Source organism: Misgurnus anguillicaudatus, chromosome 7 (genome assembly GCF_027580225.2).
Source record: "Misgurnus anguillicaudatus chromosome 7, ASM2758022v2, whole genome shotgun sequence".
NCBI lineage: Eukaryota > Metazoa > Chordata > Actinopteri > Cypriniformes > Cobitidae > Misgurnus > Misgurnus anguillicaudatus.
The window spans coordinates 8,679,716-8,697,949 of NC_073343.2; the positions used below are offsets into that span (position 1 = coordinate 8,679,716).

The 18,234-nt window shown below is 38.0% G+C and overlaps 1 protein-coding gene across 1 annotated transcript; it reads left to right on the plus strand.

The window, feature by feature from the left end:
- The first annotated feature begins 223 nt into the window (after nt 1-223).
- Nucleotides 224-13,638, plus strand: nphp1 (nephronophthisis 1). Its single transcript, XM_055172788.2, has 20 exons — nt 224-545; nt 758-822; nt 962-1,022; nt 1,127-1,245; nt 2,852-3,077; nt 3,171-3,272; nt 3,437-3,528; nt 3,727-3,769; nt 3,897-3,981; nt 4,170-4,264; nt 4,378-4,506; nt 7,228-7,302; nt 7,398-7,508; nt 8,953-9,035; nt 9,112-9,188; nt 9,259-9,361; nt 9,927-10,039; nt 12,438-12,511; nt 12,794-12,838; nt 13,186-13,638. The coding sequence occupies exons 1-20, from the start codon at nt 480-482 to the stop codon at nt 13,432-13,434; spliced, it is 2,013 nt and encodes a 670-aa protein (XP_055028763.2). The 5' UTR covers nt 224-479; the 3' UTR covers nt 13,435-13,638.
- The last annotated feature ends 4,596 nt before the right edge of the window (nt 13,639-18,234 follow it).

The window sequence follows — 18,234 nt, forward strand, 5'->3', positions numbered from 1 at the left end:
GAAATCCAGAAAAAATATCAATCAGCTTAAAGAAGGTGAAAGAAGTGAAACGTATTTATTCGTTTACAGACATTTAGACAGAAACCTGTTTGACCAGGTTAGACAATTACAGCCCAACATAGGAATGGACGCGCGTATTATTAATAATAATACATAGCTACAAATGTGTTTATAATAAAACGGCAGACATTTCAATTCTAATGAAAATGAGATGTCGTTTAAGTTTGTGAACATACATAAGAGCGAAATACGTTAAAACCATTTGTCGACCAAACTTGCTTGGGCTCTCGGGCGCACAGTGATGTCGTCACATACTAGCGTCGTCGAAAAGTGGTATCTTAGCAACCACGTTCGGCGTGTCTGTCATGGCGCCGCTGCTTTTATTTTTGATAAATCTGAGCAAGTGACTAGGAAATAACATATTAATACAAAAAAGTCTGCTGGCGTTTTGTGTTTATGACGGATACACGAACTACACGATGCCCCCCAAAAGGAGAGGACCTCTTCAAACGGTCCAAAGAGAGACGGACGACATAAAACGAAAGGTTAAATGAGATCAGCTGTTTTATTTGTATGCAATAGATTTTGCTTAAGTACCAAAAACCAGCTTAAACCATACTGTACTAGAACCAGCTTAAACCATACTGTACTACTCGTTTGTAACTTATTCACTGGTGTCCTCTGTTCTGTTGATAATACAGAATATTATGAATAGCACATAAAAGTCTATAATAATAGTGCTGTATCTGTCTTGCAGGTAGATTCGTTGGTCCAACAGGCTGCTAAACCAAGCATAACAGACAAGACAGATACCTTAGAAAGGTGCAGTAGACTGATTTTCTATATGTTTTGGACTAAAAATGCCTACATGACTACAAGTACAAGAATACATACATAGTTTGATTTCTATAGGATCTTGCACATGCCACAAGGTGATCTGTAACTATGTTTGCTTTTTAAGGTGCAAAGAGTTACAGCGTGCAGTGGTGGAAATATTGAAAACCCTGAAGAAATTATCTAAAGTAACACCCCTGTCTATAATTATATGTTATTATTTAACAGTGGCGTGTCATAATAAATTATGTTTTATATTAATGATTAATTGCATGATTCTGTGGTTGATCAGGCAGATGAGCCGGCTCCAGTGGGGAACTTTGAGCAGTGTAAAAAGGAAGAGGAGAGACGTTTGTTGACACTACAGGAGCGTCTACTGTCTCTAGTTCTTCAGCTACAGCCTCTGGATGAGTATGTTCTGTTTTAAATCTATTCAAAGAACCATGCATACCACATTAGTGAACATATTATTTTAATGCAAGGTGCTTTTGAAAGCGTTTACTGATAAATATGTGCATTAAAATCAAATTGGTTCTTTGTCATGTTGCATCTGTTTGCAGAACCATTGACAGATAAAAAGAGGCACTGATATGTAGACAGTAAAACTTCTGGTGTAGGTTTTTGTGTTTTTGCCTGAATTTAAAGGTCATACACAGTCCACTATGCCTTTATGTTAAAGGCGGAATCCATGATGTTTGAAAGCCAATGTTGATATTTGAAATCACCTAAACAAACACGCCCCTACCCCAATAGAATCTGGACCTTCTGTTGATAGACCCGCCCACACATACGCAACCCGGCATTTGATTTGATTTGATTGGCTATAAGTGTGTTTTGGTAGTCGGCCCGTCTCCTTTTCCAACGCGTTTTTCAAACATCGTGGACTCCGCCTTTAAAGGGCACCTATTATGCCCATTTTTACAAAATGTTATACAAGTCTCATGTGTGCCCAGAATGTGTCTGTGAAGTTTCAAATGAAAATACCTCACAGATCATTAGGTATAGCATTGCCAAAAATGCCACTATTTGGGAGGGAGCAAAAACGTGCTGTTTTTGTGTGTGTACCTTTAAATGCAAATGAGCTGCTGCTTCTCGCACCTTTACCAAAAGAGACTACAGTTAAAATAGTTAAAGGATTAGTCTATTTTCTTAAAAAAAATCCAGATAATTTACTCACCACCATGTCATCCAAACCGTTGATGTCTTTCTTTTTTCAGTCGAGAAGAAATTATGTTTTTTGAGGAAAACATTCCAGGATTTTCTCATTTTAATGGACTTTAATGGACCCCAACAGTTGTTAAAATTGCCATTTCAACGCAGTTTCAAAGGACTCTAAACGATCCCAAACGAGGCATAAGGGTCTTATCTAGCGAAACGATTGTCACAGGACCGAAGGAAGACGAGAAGTTGTGGTTTAAAAGTGCATATTTTTTATTTTTCTTTCGTTTCGCTAGATAAGATCCTTCTGCCTCGTTTGAGATCGTTTTGAAACTGCAATTTTAAACTGCATTAAAACTTAAGTTTTGGGGTCCATTAAAATGAGAAAAATCCTGGAATGTTTGCCTCAAAAACATAATTTCTTCTTGACTGAACAAAGAAAGACATCAACATTTTGGATGACATGGTGGTGAGTAAATTATCTGGAATTTTTTTAAGAAAATGGACTAATCCTTTAAGTTAAAATAGACAATAGTATCTCACTATTGAGATATGGTGAACAGCGTACAATTTAGCGGAGGGCGGAAACTATGGCAATGCAGGACTGTCAGTCAATGGCTGTGGGAGGGGCTTTATCACTGCGACATCACATTGATAAAAGAATGGCATATCTAATGAGACTGTTTTGGTTTAATGGGGATTGAAAAATAGGGTGGATTTTTTTTCATTGTATTCACACTCTGCCAACACACATATGTCCTAACAACTTGTAAAAGTAGATTTTTTGTAGTTTTTAATAACCATATTAACCATTAACAATAACCATTTAAGACTAAGTCTTTGTTGTCTGGCCATGTAGAGCAGCTGGAACTAGTTCATCTCAGACAGAACAGGAGAGTGAGGAGGAAGAAAGTGATGAAGATGGCAGCTCAGAGGACGAGAGTGCTGAAGAAGACATACAGGATGATTATGTTGATGACAGTGATGATGATGATGAGGATACAGATGCTTTAGAACAAGAACCTGTTTCATACGTTGCTCTTAGTGCATTTACAGGAGAGGAGGATGGAGATCTCAGTGTTCAGGTGACCAGCGTAACATCTGCATTTTAGTTCTCATCATTTTAAAAACATGTTTTCAGCGTACGCTATTTTTTACACTAAGTATTATTTGTACAGAAAGGAGCAGTTTTGAAAATTCTTTCTAAGAATAAAGATGGATGGTGGTTGGCTCAAAATTCAGCTGGACAGAAGGGGCTGGTACCTAAAACTTTTCTAAAGGTGTGTTTAATTTATTCAAGATGATACAAATTTCAGATTGAGCTTTAAAACTTTTGTTACTTTAAAATAAAAAATAAGATTTTTTAAAATTATTTGTTTAAGTACTAAACTGATATCTGGTTTAAATTAAAAGTATGTGTGTTAAGAGCATTGTGTGTTTTCAGCTGGTGTCTCAGCAGGAAAGTGAGAGAGAGAATGACGATGAGGACGAGGAAGAGAGTGAGGAAGAACATGAGGAGTCTGACAGAAAATCCAGGTAATGTTTCATCTCTCTCCACCAGATGGCAGGATTGCCTTTGCATTCTACAGTCTGTTCTGTTGAACTGGTTTCTTTATGAACGCAGAATGCGTAAGGTTCACAATGTATGTATATCTTAAAGTAAAATAATTTTAATTACCATACAGTGTCCATTGTGTAAACTGATTTACTGATTAAGAATACGTTTTCAAATAGCAAAACATCCAATTGGGATACAGTGCGGAAGGCTGTTACTGAGGTATATTCTTTCAATTAATACGACTAATGTATCTAATGTGCATGTACTCTCCTCTAAACCTCAGAAACACAATAACAGAGACTTATAAATTAGTCACCACACATACTAAATTGTGTTGTATCTGCAGATAGATGCCACTGACGTGCTGGCAGCGATGGGTGCCATCCCTCCAGGCTTCAGACCATCCACTCTCTCCAAACTTCTAGAGGAAGGTCACTACTTGATTTCAGACCAGTAGCACTCCTAGTGTGTGTGTCTTTTGTGTAAATTGGCTTAGGCTGGGACTTCAGAAGATATTGAAAAGTCACAAGCGTTATACATTCAGTTGTTATCAAAGATGCTATTAGAGTTGTACTGTGTGCCTACTTCTATCTTATGTGTGCGTGTGTTTGTTGAACAGGGATATCTTACAGGGCAAGTCACTTCATTCAACCTAAGCTTAGCCAATCACAGCTCTCATTTAAAGACCTACATCTAGACCCAGATACAGGCAAGGTATCTACCTGCAACATAAACACTAACCGTTTATAGTTCATTATGTATAACACAAGTATTGCCCTCCTCTTTAATAACATGTTGAATACTTATGAGTGTGTCTGTTTGTTCAGGTTCATGGGCGCCCATCTAAAGTGAGTTTAACACTAAATCTGTGGAGCTGTAGAATGATACCTACTCCTGGGGTTGGGTTACAGGTGCTCAGCAGGCATGTTCGTCTGTGTGCATTTAATGGAAGCCAGGTAACAAGCTGACACACATTTTCACCCTTACAAAGTTTTTTTTGCATTTTTGTCACACTTCACCACTGTTCCATGTTTTCCATATTCCATTTGTGGATAATGGCTCTCGCTTTGGTTCGCTGGAGTCCCAAAGCTTTAGAAATGGCTTTATAAACTTTTCCAGACTGATAGATCTCAATTACTTTCTTTCTCACTTGTTCATGAATTTCTTTGGATCTCAACAGTATGAGTAGCTTTTGAGGGTCTTTTGGTCTGCTTCACTTTGTCAGGCAGGTCCTGTTTAAGTGATTTCTTTATTGTGAACAGGTGTGGCAGTAATCAGGCCTGGGTGTGGTGGCTAGAGAAACAGAACTCACAATACAATACAAACTTTATTTCTATAGCACATTTAAAACAACTCCCATTGACTTTCTGCATTTGAACAAACAAAAAAAGACAAAGAAAAACATTAAAACAAAAAGAGAAGAGCTTATAAAACTCTAGCCAAAATTAAAAGCCATGCTGAAAAGATATGACTTAAAAACATCCACAGGAGGAGTCGATTTAATGTACATGTGTGAATTTAGGGGTCCATAAGCGTATAGCAGCTACCTAAAGTAGTCACATTTTGATTTTAACCTTGTTTTAGAAACATATAAAATCATCTCATTGGTGGATCTCGTGATTCTTGTGTTTTGATAAGGCATTAGAGGATATATTAAATTCAATCCTAAATTTTACAGGCAACCTTTTCTTTGCCTAGCAGCAGAATTTTGCAATAATTGAAGTTAATTGAAGAAATAGTAGGCGCTGCAATAAACCATAGTATATCGAATTATAATACTCAATGCGTTGCTAAAACCCAGCCTTAACAACACTGGTTATCTGCATATCCAAAACAAGGATCAGTCATAGTAACGCCCACATTTTTAACATGGTCTGACACACTTATCAACATGTCAATCTACTTATGAATTTCCTTTGATGCAGAAGAGGGACCAAACACACTCAGTCTTATTCTGATTTAGATGTAGCAAATTGCACTTCAACTAAGCCTTATCTCACCTAAACACTGAACAAGTACATCCAAGGATTTTGAGTCATCCGAATCAATTGGAATATATAACTGCGTGTCATCTGCGTACGATGATACATAATATTGTATTTGCGAAAAATAAAACCTAAAGGGCACATATATAGTGACATTAAGATGGGCCCAAGAATAGAACCTTGAGGCACACCACAAAGTAATTTAGCTGATGAAAAGTGCAGATCATCAATGTAGATCAAGAACGATCTGTCTTTCAAATAAGATTTAAACCAATCTAAGGCAATGCCTTTGATACCAACATCCTCCAGACGACTCGATAAAATATCATGATCAATGGAATCGAAAGCAGCTGTAAGATCTAGAAGAAAAAGAATAACTAGCTTTCCAGAATCTACTTCTAATAAAATATTGTTAAAAACTTTAAAACTAAAAAAGTAACTTGAGGAATATAAAGACACGCCATCAGTTTTTCATGGACTAATTTTATTTACAAAAAAAATGTAAAATAAAATTATTGCATGTGATAAACCACAAAGGGGGCAAACAACAGGGCCATGTGTGTTTGGATTTTGTTTTCCCTTCATTATAAAAACCTTCATTTAAAATATTGCATGTTGTGTTATCTTTGATTATGATCATGATCTGAAACATTAAAGTGTAAGAAACGTGAAAAAAACAGAAAGGGGCAACACTTTTCACACCAATGTATGCTACGTCCAGGCAACTCAGATTTACATTTTACATTTAAGCATTTGGCAGACATGTTTATCCAACGCGACTAACAAGGTATACATTTTTATCAGTATACTGTATGTGTGCCCTGGGTTCAAACCCATGACCTTTAGCGCTGCTAACACAATGCTCTACCACTGAGGTATACAGGAGAATTTAGGATTTTTCCCTAAAAATTAATGGCACTAAACACTTTTAATGTCACTTAATTAAGTTGTTATTTCCACTTTTGAGGTGAAAAAATATCCTAAATGCGAGTTGTCTGGAACACATATTACCATCAGTATTATTATGGCCCCCTCTATCATCTGAGTAGTTTCAGCAGAGGGATATTTAAATACAAATGTGAAAAGACGTGTGTAATGATTTCATAAATTCTGACATCATGTGATGGTCATGTGGCACAATATTAAAAGGCAGAACCTTGTAAACCTAAATCAAATAACAGAACGTAATGGGATTAATGACAATGGTGCTTAAATAGACAAAACCATGCGTTCATACTCTAAACTTTTTTAAGGCACAATCAAAACTATAATATTGGGCGTATTTGAGTCTTTAGTTGAAAGTTTAAAAAAATTAAATAAGCAAACGAACTCAAATGTTTGATAATAATTTTACTTTGGCATCAGCTAAATATTTGTCTTTTTAATGTTGCAGGGATGAGCCAAATGTATTTAAGTAAATTATATGGACTTGGTTGAGCATTATGGTTTTAATTCATATCCAATCATTTTTGCAGATTTAGTTTTCTTCAAATTTTCCATTTACAGTTGAAGAGTGTGTCATTTAATAAGTCATTGTAAATGTACAACAATTCTAATGCAAATTTAAAACTCAACGTCTTTAAGAAACTGCTGTTATGTCGTGACACATATGTGTACATAACACTATTGTTTCTCTCTCTTTGTTCCACTTTAAGTTTGCTTTTGACTAAAGTTGAATGCTTTCCGTGTCAGGTTTTGAGTAACATTCATACAGTCAGAGCCACTTACAACTCAAAGAGCCCAAAGTCCTGGAGCTTCTCTCCTAGGGTAAGAATAATACACAAGCATTGATACATGCACATACTTCTTTGTGTGCACAGGTTTTAATCTGCATTTTACCTGGCATGTGTGCTGTATTTTAGATGGTTGGAATGCTTCCCTGTCTTCTGGATGGAGACTGTTTCCTGCGTTGCGATTCTGAAACTCCTGATCTCGGGATTCTGTTTGAATTGGGTGTAACCTACATAAGAAATGTAAGCAATAACTCATTCCAAGAGTAATTGTAATCGTTTCATTAATCATATGTATGTCAATAACAGCCAGCTCTGATCCCTCAGGATATACACCTCAGCTTGACCTCAGATAGACAGAACAACATTTGTCTTTTAGTGTTTTCCTATCTCGTTCAATTAGCACACACACACACACACACACACACACACTAAAGGATTATTAGGAACACATACTAATACATACTAATACTGTGTTTGACCCCCTTTCGCCTTCAGAACTGCCTTAATTTTACGTGGCATTGATTCAACAAAAGTCTGAAAGCACTCTTTAGAAATGATGGCCCATATTGATAAGATAGCATCTTGCAGTTGATGGAGATTTGTGGGATGCACATCTAGGGCACGAAGCTCCCGTTCCACCCATATCCCAAAGATGCTCTATTGGATTGAGATCTGGTGACTGTGGGGGCCATTTTAGTACAGTGAACTCATTGTCATGTTCGAGAAATGATTCAAGCTTTGTGACATGGTGCATTATCCTGCTGAAAGTAGCCATCAAAGGATGGGTACATGGTGGTCATATAGGGATTGACATGGTCAGAAACAATGCTCAGGTAGGCCGTGGCATTTAAACGATGCCTAATTGGCACTAAGCGGCCTAAAGTGTGCCAAGAAAACATCCCTCACATCATCACACCACCACCAGCCTGCACAGTGGTAACAAGGCATGATGGATCCATGTTCTCATTCTGTTTGGGCCAAATTCTGACTCTACCATATGAATGTCTCAACAGAAATTGGTGAGCTTGTGCAAATTGTAGCCTCTTTTTCCTATTTGTAGTGGAGATGAGTGGTACCCTGTGGGGTCTTCTGCTGTTGTAGCCCATCCGCCTCAAGGTTGTGCATGTTGTGGCTTCACAAATGCTTTGCTGCATACCTTGGTTGTAACGAGTGGTTATTTCAGTTGCTCTTCTATCAGCTTGAATCAGTCGGCCCATTCTCTTCTGACCTCTAGCATCAACAAGGCATTTTCGCCCACAGGACTGCCGCATTCTGGATGTTTTTCCCTTTTCACACCTTTCTTTGTAAACCCTAGAAATGGTTGTGCGTGAAAATCCCAGTAACTGAGCAGATTGTGGAATACTCAGACCGGCCCATCTGGCACCAACAACCATGCCACGCTCAAAATTGCTTAAATCACCTTTCTTTCCCATTCTGACATTCAGTTTGGAGTTTAGGAGATTGCCTTGACCAGAACCACACCCCTAAATGCATTGGAGCAACTGCCATGTGATTGGTTGGTTAGATAATTGCAATAATGAGAAATTGAAAAGGTGTTCCTAATAATCCTTTAGGTGAGTGTAGGTAATTTCCATGAAATACAGTAGAGAAAATCTGCATCTACACAAAGTTTTGCAGGCTAGTAAATAATGGCAGGGTACTAAGTGTTTCGGCTCTGTTACAGTCCACAGGCGAGAAAGGAGATCTTAGCTGCGGTTGGGCCTTCCTAAAACTGTTTGAAGAAAGTGGAGCTCCCATCGCTCTACGGTACACACACATGCTAATAATAATACAGAGCATAAGCAATCCACATTACTATTGTCTTCTGTATATTTGTGTTCAGGACACAAGAGCTCACTATTCATGGTGGCACACCATTTGAGAAAGACACTGATTTGGATGCCACATCTACTAAGAGAGGTAACAGTCTGTCACAAAACACACACACTCTTTCTCACGCACATACTTATCGCCACTGTTCCCTTCTAAGGCACATCCACTAGTGTACTTCAGCAGATGTTGCTGTCCAGGAAGCAGCCCAAACTCCTTGTAAAACTCAAATCGGTGAACACACGCAGAAGAGAACTTCTGAAGTAAATGCTTAAATTCTCTGACTTTAATATTGTTATTCTGGGGGGGGGACTATGATGTCTTGTATGACACGGCACTCTTAAATGCTTGATTCTGATTGGCCAGTCACGACATTTCAAGGTTTGTTAGTCTGAGACAACAACCGCCTGAAACTATAACACACTTTAACCTGGATGCTGCAAATCATTTTGACAGGTACAGGTACAGTAAATATGTTTGTTAAATATGATTAAACAAAATAGTGTGTTTGTGACATTTGAACGTCTTGTGTTATCTTAAAACCGAAAGTAAACAGGTTTTCCTTGGGGAAGGTCTGCATATGTTAAAAATAAGCAGATAAAATATTTAAAATCAATATTTAATCTTCCTTACCTTACTTATAGGGTAAATAGCCGTGTAATAAGCAGGATCATGTACAGGCACCAGGTTGTAATTGCAAATAAAGTAACACTGTCAGGGCTTATTTCTGTAATAACAACCTGCTTCCTATACATTATCACTTACATATAAAATGTTATCATATACTCATGAAGCATTGAATGGCTTTTTTCCATCATGTTATCCAAGTCTGTTGCCAGACACTATGGTTGGAAGTTTGTCCTTACTGCACTTACTGGCAATATACAGGCAAATACTGGCTGATGCTCTTTTACTGGACCGGGTCACAATGCAGAGTGCAGGTAAAACACCCAAACACAATGTACTTCAAAGACACTTATAAATGAAGGGGTTTCAAAGAGTTCTTCACAGTGATTCCATAGAAGAACCATTGGTTCCGTAAAGAACCATTTACAGTTGTTAAAGGTTCTTAAAAGAACCATTTTATTTTTACCTTTTCATAGTTTGGATGGATAGTTCGGCCAAAAATGATGTTAGGCCCATGATTTGCTCGCCCCCAGGCCGTCCGAGATGCACACGTCCATCATTTTCAGATGAACACATTTTCAGTTATTTTAGAAAATGTCTTATCAAATGTAAAGTAACGGGGTCTACTCCTTCAAGTCCAAAAATGTGCATCCATCCTTAGCAGAGGAAATCCAAACGGCTCCGTGATGATGGACGGAGGCATTCTGAGGGTAATTCGTGCCATTTTGTGGTAGAAATGTCCATATTTGGGGCTTTGTAAATTAAAATGGCTGGCTTCCGGTAACGCCGCCATCTTGGACTCCTCTCAGGAGAGAGTATCAGTGTAGTGTACGCACTTTTCTTAGTGACGTATAACAAATTCGGAGGGCGGGGGGACAGAGCAGCAGCAGAGAAACCTCCGTAAGCTGCGTAAAGCATTGATCTTGAATGCGGACGCGACTAAGATGGCGGCGTTACCAGAAGCTGGTTGTTTTCGTTAATAAGGTTTTAAATGTGGATATTTCTACAACAAATCCATGTGGATTGCCCTTAGAGGGCCTTTGTGTATCATCATTGTGGAGCCGTTTTGATTTGTTTTGTTATTTATTAATGCCAGGAGTGGACCCTGTAACTTTACATTTAAATAACTGAAAGATCTAAGACATTTTCTAAAATGACTGGACATGTGTTCGCCTGAGAGGTGATGGACGTGTGGGTCTCGGGCGTCTTGGGGGTGAGTGAATCGTGGGTTTGTTATCATTTTTGGCCGAGCTATCCCTTTAAAGCAAGGGTTTTCAAACTGGGGTCTGGGGACCCCTTTGGAACCTTGGGGGGCCCCTGGACCCTCAAAAAAACAGACAAAGCAAAAATATTAAAAGTTTTTATTTAAAGGAGCTGTACACAGTGTTTCTACTTAAACTAATCCCTTTTCAACTGCCTTTGTGTGAAGGGGTTGTAATCTCACATTAAAATGATCCACTTTGCGGGTTTTGCTATTACCTCTAAAAAAACTATTATTATTTTATGTGAAAGTACTAGGTCGGATTTGGCGCGAAATCCAGTGACGTCACCTGCATATGCGCGCTACCGAGCCTCTCGCCTCGTCTACTGACTTTGCACTCAACAGCAACGACACTGCAACATGTCTGATAACATTAAGAAACAACCTGCTCCCAGCACAACAGACTTCAACACAAATTTCACATATTGTGAAGGAAAAAATTATCTGCTTAAGCTCGTAAAGCCAAACGTGAATCGGATCAACTTCGTACAAAAACACGGATTAACATTGGCAGGGCATTTGAATTATGGAGAAACCTCTGCTTTGTTTTGGGTATAAAAACGGATCCGGAGTTGGCTTTCATCCTTTTGGACAGGTAAGCTAACATTACTACAAAGCATGTTGTTTCGGTTTGCTAGCCTTCGCTTTAGCGTGTGTTCGCCCAGCCGTCGTGGATCGATGACGTAAAACTGCGTCCGCTTTTTAAAAGTCTTTAAACTCGTACAGTCTGACATTGATGGAAACTGAGATTGGAAACTATATTGATCGCACAGTGTGGCAAGCAACAATCCTAAAGGACTATTTAAAATAGCACAGTGTATACCGGGCTTTACTGTTATACTGAAATTGTTCAGTGTAGTTCACTAACCGTTTTCGTTATCTTACCGTAAATGTACCTATGTAACGCCACATAACATAGGCTAAATGCAGTCAATTTAACGTTGCAGTTGCAGTTTACCTGAGTTTCCAGCATGCTGCATGGTGCTTTCTCCGGTGTGTAGCATTTCGAGCACGCGCTTGTAAACTTATTGGTTGCAATCTGAAACATCACCACTAGAGGCCGCTGAAAACTACATACAGCCCCTTTAAGTTTGTAAACAAGTTTGTGTCTTTATAATATCCGAGTTGCTATTAATCTAACACAGTTGAAATTTTTCTTTATACAAAATATATAAATATAGATGTATGTTTTAGAAAAGGGGTCCCTCGCTAAAGGTTCATCATATGTGAGGTCCCTGCCATCATAAAGTTTGGAAAACCCCTGCTCTAAAGAACTTTATTCACTAAAGTGAAACAAAAAGATTCTTCAGATGTCAAAGGTTCATAGTGGAACTGTACAGCCAAAAATAGTTCTTCTATGACATTGTGTAGCACCTATATTTTTAAGACTGTTACCACCACACAAAAAAACATAATGCAATTGTATATTCCTGTGTTGGTCTTTGTCTTAGATCTGATCTGCAGTGCGGTTCTAGCTTCCTTCCCCAATGTTCTAGATCAGCCGGACCTAATGGATGCATTTAGGGTAAGAACACACACACACACATATATTTACTATTATGATCAATGGGTAAATATTGAATAGAACACATGCTGGGTTAAAAATTACCACATGCTGGGTTAAAAATTACCCAATGTTAGGTTGTTGTTATGCAACCATGGGGTATAATAACCCAGCAATTGGGTAAAAATAACCCAGCTTGGGTCAATTTTTAACCCAGCACGTGTTCTGTCCAAAAATAACCCAGCCATTTTTAGAGTGTAAGGTAGGTATATTAAGTGCTAAACTAAAAATCTTATTTTACAGAAATCATGGACCGAATCAGTGAGTAACCTGAGACGATCTGAAAAGGTAAATTGTGTGTGAATTAACTGTGTGTGTTTTTGAATATGTTTCAGGGCATTGCTACGCTATTAGTATCATTTTGGTCATTCTTTTATGTAGCTTATATACTGTGTGTGTGTGTGTGTGTGTGTGTGTGTGTGTGTGTGTGTGTGTGTGTGTGTGTGTGTGTGTGTGTGTGTGTGTGTGTGTGTGAATGTGAATGATTTACCTGATAATCAGGTTTGGTGAACTAATCTAAATCAAGCACATGGTCATAGAAGATAAAATGTGTTTTAACAGCTTCCTATGTTCAACATTTCTTGATCTATTTGTTTATGTTACCCTCATACTACTTGTGTTTCTGTGTATTACAGAGGGACATTAATGTGCTAAAGCAGTTGTTTGTCAGCGTATATATGGGAAGTGTCTATCCCTTGTTGTATTGTGTGGAGATGCCCACTCCCTGCTGGGCTGATGAAGAGGTGGAGTCTCAACGTGCCCGATTCATCTACAGCCCTTCCCGAAAAATCTCTGTAGGAACTATGCTGACATCTGAATGCTCACAACAAGCCTTTGACATCACACAGGTCACGTATGACCTCATCAGCAACGCCCAGCACTGACACAGTGTCACCTTCATCATGTAAACACCTCATTAGCAGTGTATCAGTTTACCTGTACCTGATCGACCGGATCAGAAACTGGTGTGCAATCTTACAAATCAGTTTTAAAATCTAAGACAGCACTTCTTTGTTAAAAGATTAGATTTGAATGTTTCATCATTCGTATTTGTATATTTACAGCACAAATAAATAGTTGAACTATTATGAGTTTGCTTAATCCCTCTCACACCCAGTTTTAGAAAAAAAGATTTAATCTTAATTGTGATGTTGAAATCACGCCACATGTTTTTTACGTTGCCAGTCAAATATTTGTACACACCTTTTACGATATCTACATTTGTGAAAAACATAAAGTCTTCAGAGCTATAACATAAATGAACGTATCTCAAATGGAAAATGATTAACAAATCTTACATTTTAGCTTCTTTAAAGCTAAAACCCATTTCCTATATTGCATCTTTTTGCACATAACCAAACAAAAAACTAATTTTAAGCACTTTAATTTTTTTCATATAATTGAAAACATATATAATTTAAATGTGTCTACATCTTTTAAAAGTCACGAGTGCTTAGTGTATGTTCATCTGTAATAAGAACAAATCCGGCCCTCTGTACCTTAAATAATGGTCTATTTTTAAGAACCACACCTTCTGAGAATCGAACCTTCTTAGTTGATGCGTAGAATTTCCACCCTTTACTTTCTCTCATACTTAGTCACACACATAGCTACACACCCCTCTGTCTTTATTACACTTGTAGTCCACTCCTTCTATACTTCTTTTACACCTAAAAGCTTGGTCACATAACTTAGTTCTGGTTGTGACACATTGCCTCGCCCTGCCGTCCTCAGGTGTGGCATCAGATGCTCATGAGATTAAACGCACGAATAACTGTTAATTATTTTGGATTAAAAATGACCGTGGTATCAATGATGTGAAAAGTGCAATACATACCAGCTGAATGTTTCATCCAATTATTGTTCGGTTAGCTGCTTATAAGATGCGTTCCTGTGCTGTGCCCAGTGTTCATACATGACTGTATGTTTCTAAAACTGTGTAATGTCCAGCATACTCATGAAAAAATAAGTAGATCAATGAGCACGGAGGAGGACAGAACCGCCCATTATTGTACTGGTTGATCACAATTTTCTTAAAAATATATTTTTATACATTTCCACTTTGATTCTTGAATAACAAAGAATCAAGCCTAAAATAGCTTAAAGAGATGTGCAAATTTGCACCACTTGTATAAGTGGGTGTGTATTTGCAGGTTTGAGTGTTTATAGTCAACAATCGTAAATACTTTCTATTAAAAAAGCAAAACATCTGCTGGTTTTAGAAAAACATCAGCAAGTACAGATTTGCACCTAAAGAGTTCATATAAGTACCTCAGGGTGCATAAAGCACCTTAAAGGAATATTCCATTTTCTTAAAAGAAAAATCCAGATGGTTTGCTCACCACCATTTTATCCGGGATGTTGATGTCTTTCTTTGTTCAGTCGAGGGGAGGTTGTGTTTTTTGAGGAGAACAGTGCAGGATTTTTCTCATTTTAGTGGACTTAATGGAAACCAACACTTAACACGTAACAGTTTTTTTCAACGGAGTTTCAAAGGTTTATAAACGATCCCAAACGAGGCATAAGGGTCTTATGTAGCGAAACGATTGTCATTTTTGACAAGAAAAATAAAAAATATGCTATTTTAAACCACAACTTTTCGTCTAGATCCGGTCCAGCGCGACCTAACGTAAATGCGTAGTGACGTAGGGAGGTCACGTGTTACATATATAAAACACAAATTTGCAGACCATTGTAAACAATAAAACTGACACAAAGACATTAATTACTATCAGTTGACATACAACAATGTTGGAACGGTCCTCTTTCAAACACTTGTAAACACTGGGGCGTAGTTTCGCGTTCGTCTTCTGTGACCTCTTGACGTCATGACGTATTGCGTGGGGTCACGCTGGCGCATCACGACCGGATCTAGACAAGAAGTTGTGGTTTAAAAGTGGATATTTTTTATTTTTCTTGTCAAAAATGACAATTGTTTCGCTAGATAAGACCCTTATGCTTTGTTTGGGATCGTTTATAGTCCTTTGAAACTCCGTTGAAAAAAACTGCCAAGTGCTGAGTTAAGTATTAAATGTCGGGCTCTATTAAAGTCCATCAAAGTTAGGAAAATCCTGCAATGATTTCCTCAAAAAACACAGATTCCTCTCTACCGAACAAAGAAAGACATCAACATTTAGGATGACATGGTGGTGAGTAAATTATTTGAATTTTTCTTTTAAGAAAATTAAATATTCCTTTAAGTGTAATTTTCCCTTATGTTTCCCTTAAACTTAAGGGTGTTGCAGAATAAACACTTACATTTTTTCTGTTGTGTCTCCATGGCAACAATACCTGTAGTACTTCATAACCACAAACCTGGGTCGCTGTCATGAAACACTTAATGATTACCCTTACCTAAGAGAACCGTTTATGGGAATCTACCCCTTAAATTATTCCCTTACAGTAGGTAAGTTGCTTTATGCAACTGTGCCCAGGTACTAAAGAGAGTTTATCAGCACCTTAAAGATGCATATTAGTATAAAGGTGCATACTGATATCAGATCTATACATATCTGACTGCCCCAGTGACAGCTGGGGTACATATTATGACCATTTTTGACCAACAGTGTATGTGCCAATTTGCAACAGTGCCCGTCTGCTTTAACATTCATTTTTGTTTTGGAAGTATTTTCTTTTTCTAAAGATTAAAAAATTCCTTGAGTTCACAATAGGCTGAAATGTAGACCAAACCTTAGAATTTCAAATATTAGATATAGATCAAAGGTCTGGTTACAAAAGACTTCATCCATTGTAGTAATGAATATAGGTCAACAAATTCTACGCCAATGCATTCATAAGAAACACTCATAAATGATTGGTTGAATATAACTGATTCATTTATCTAAGTGATTCATAATTTGCTTTGGAGTACATGAATCAGAGGAGGAGATTGGTATTGACGGAGAGTATGCTTTGTATTGATTTTGCAGTAATTGGGTTTACCTGGTGCCAGGATTGTTGATCATATATTCAATCTACTTTGCACAATCAATCTTCAAGATCTTTATTGCTTTATGGAAAGCTTTGATCTTCCACTCATAACAGGATAATGTAAAACCTTATCTGTTATTATTTCATAATATTCAATTCAGTAAACTATAGGGTTTTGTTGCAAAATATTTATGTACTATTCGGTAATATTAAAAAAAATCATTATGCTTAAACAGGATTTGACACTAAACATGATTGCGTGTATTTAAAAGGGAAGAAATACACTCTCAAAAATTAAAAGGTTTTAATTTCCGGTCTGTGTTTGTTTATTTGCTCGCTAATGACTAAAGTGACCCCTGGAACAAATACCTTGTGGAAATTCTAAATGTTTCAGTTTCGGAAAGGTGAGGGAAGACAGTGAGCATGGATCACCGCTGTGTGGATTTAGCAGCCAGGCAAGAATTCAAGGATCTGTAGCTAACCTTGCATACATTAAAGGGACACTCCACTGTATTGAAAATATGCTCATTTTCCAGCTCCACTAGAGTTAAACATTTTATTCGTACCGTTTTGGAATCCGTTCAGCCGATCTCTGGGTCTGCCGGTACCACTTTTAGCTTAGCTTAGCATAATTCATTGAATCTGATTAGACCATTAGCATCACGCTCAAAAAATATCCAAAGAGTTTTGATATTTTTCTAATTTAAAACTTGACTCTTCTGTAGTTACATCGTGTACTAAGAGCGATGGAAAATTAAAAGTTGCGATTTTCTAGGCAGATATGTTTAGGAACTATACTCTCATTCTGGCGTAATAATCAAGGAACTTGCTGCCGTAACATGGCTGCAGGAGGCGCAATTATATTACGTAGTGCCCGAAAATAGTCCCCTGCTATTGAAAGACACAATGGCCCTGTCCCAAATAACACACTCCGGACTTGTGGATCTCCTCAGAGTCCACATTTTTGATGACATCATGTAGTACAGACCCTAGGGACCCTTGACGCGAGCCCAAGAGGGTGCACCGAAGTTGTATTTTGGGACAGACTTGAGCGTCACGCCAGAAATAGGTAGAGAAGTTGCCCATCAGTGTGAACTCCTCCCTTCCGTCGTCTTATTGCTCTTTCGCAAGGACTTATGGGTTGGTAAAGTGTGCGAAGCCTGCTGCAGTGCGGGCTTCCCCAAAGATCGCATCAAGGGAGCAAAGGGGGCGCTGATGAGCACAATTCGAAGCATAAAAATGACAGATGGGACACTCTACAGACTCGTAGACTAAGAGAGCACGCTCAATTTAAGGCCACGAGACCGAAAGTCCACATGAGGTGCGCCATTTGGGACAGGGCCTAAGGGAACTATTTTCGGCTGCTGCGTAATATTGCGCCTGCTGCAGCCATGTTACGGCAGCAAAGTACTTGATTATTATGCCAGAATGAGAGTATAGTCCTAGCCATATCTTATTGATTTTCTGTCGGTCTTAGTACACGATGTGACTACAGAAGAGTCAAGTTTTAAATAGGAAAAAAATTAAAACTCTTTGGTTATTTTTTAGCGCAATGCTAATGGTCTAATCCGATTCAATGGATTATGCTAAGCTATGCTAAAAGTGGTACCGCCAGATCCGAAGATCAGCTGAATGGATTCCAAAACGGTAAGAATCAAATGTTTAACTCTGAGCTGGAAAATGAGTATATTTTCAAAAAAAGTGGAGTGTTCCTTTAATTTTACACATTAACATTCAGTGTATTGGTTGATGCG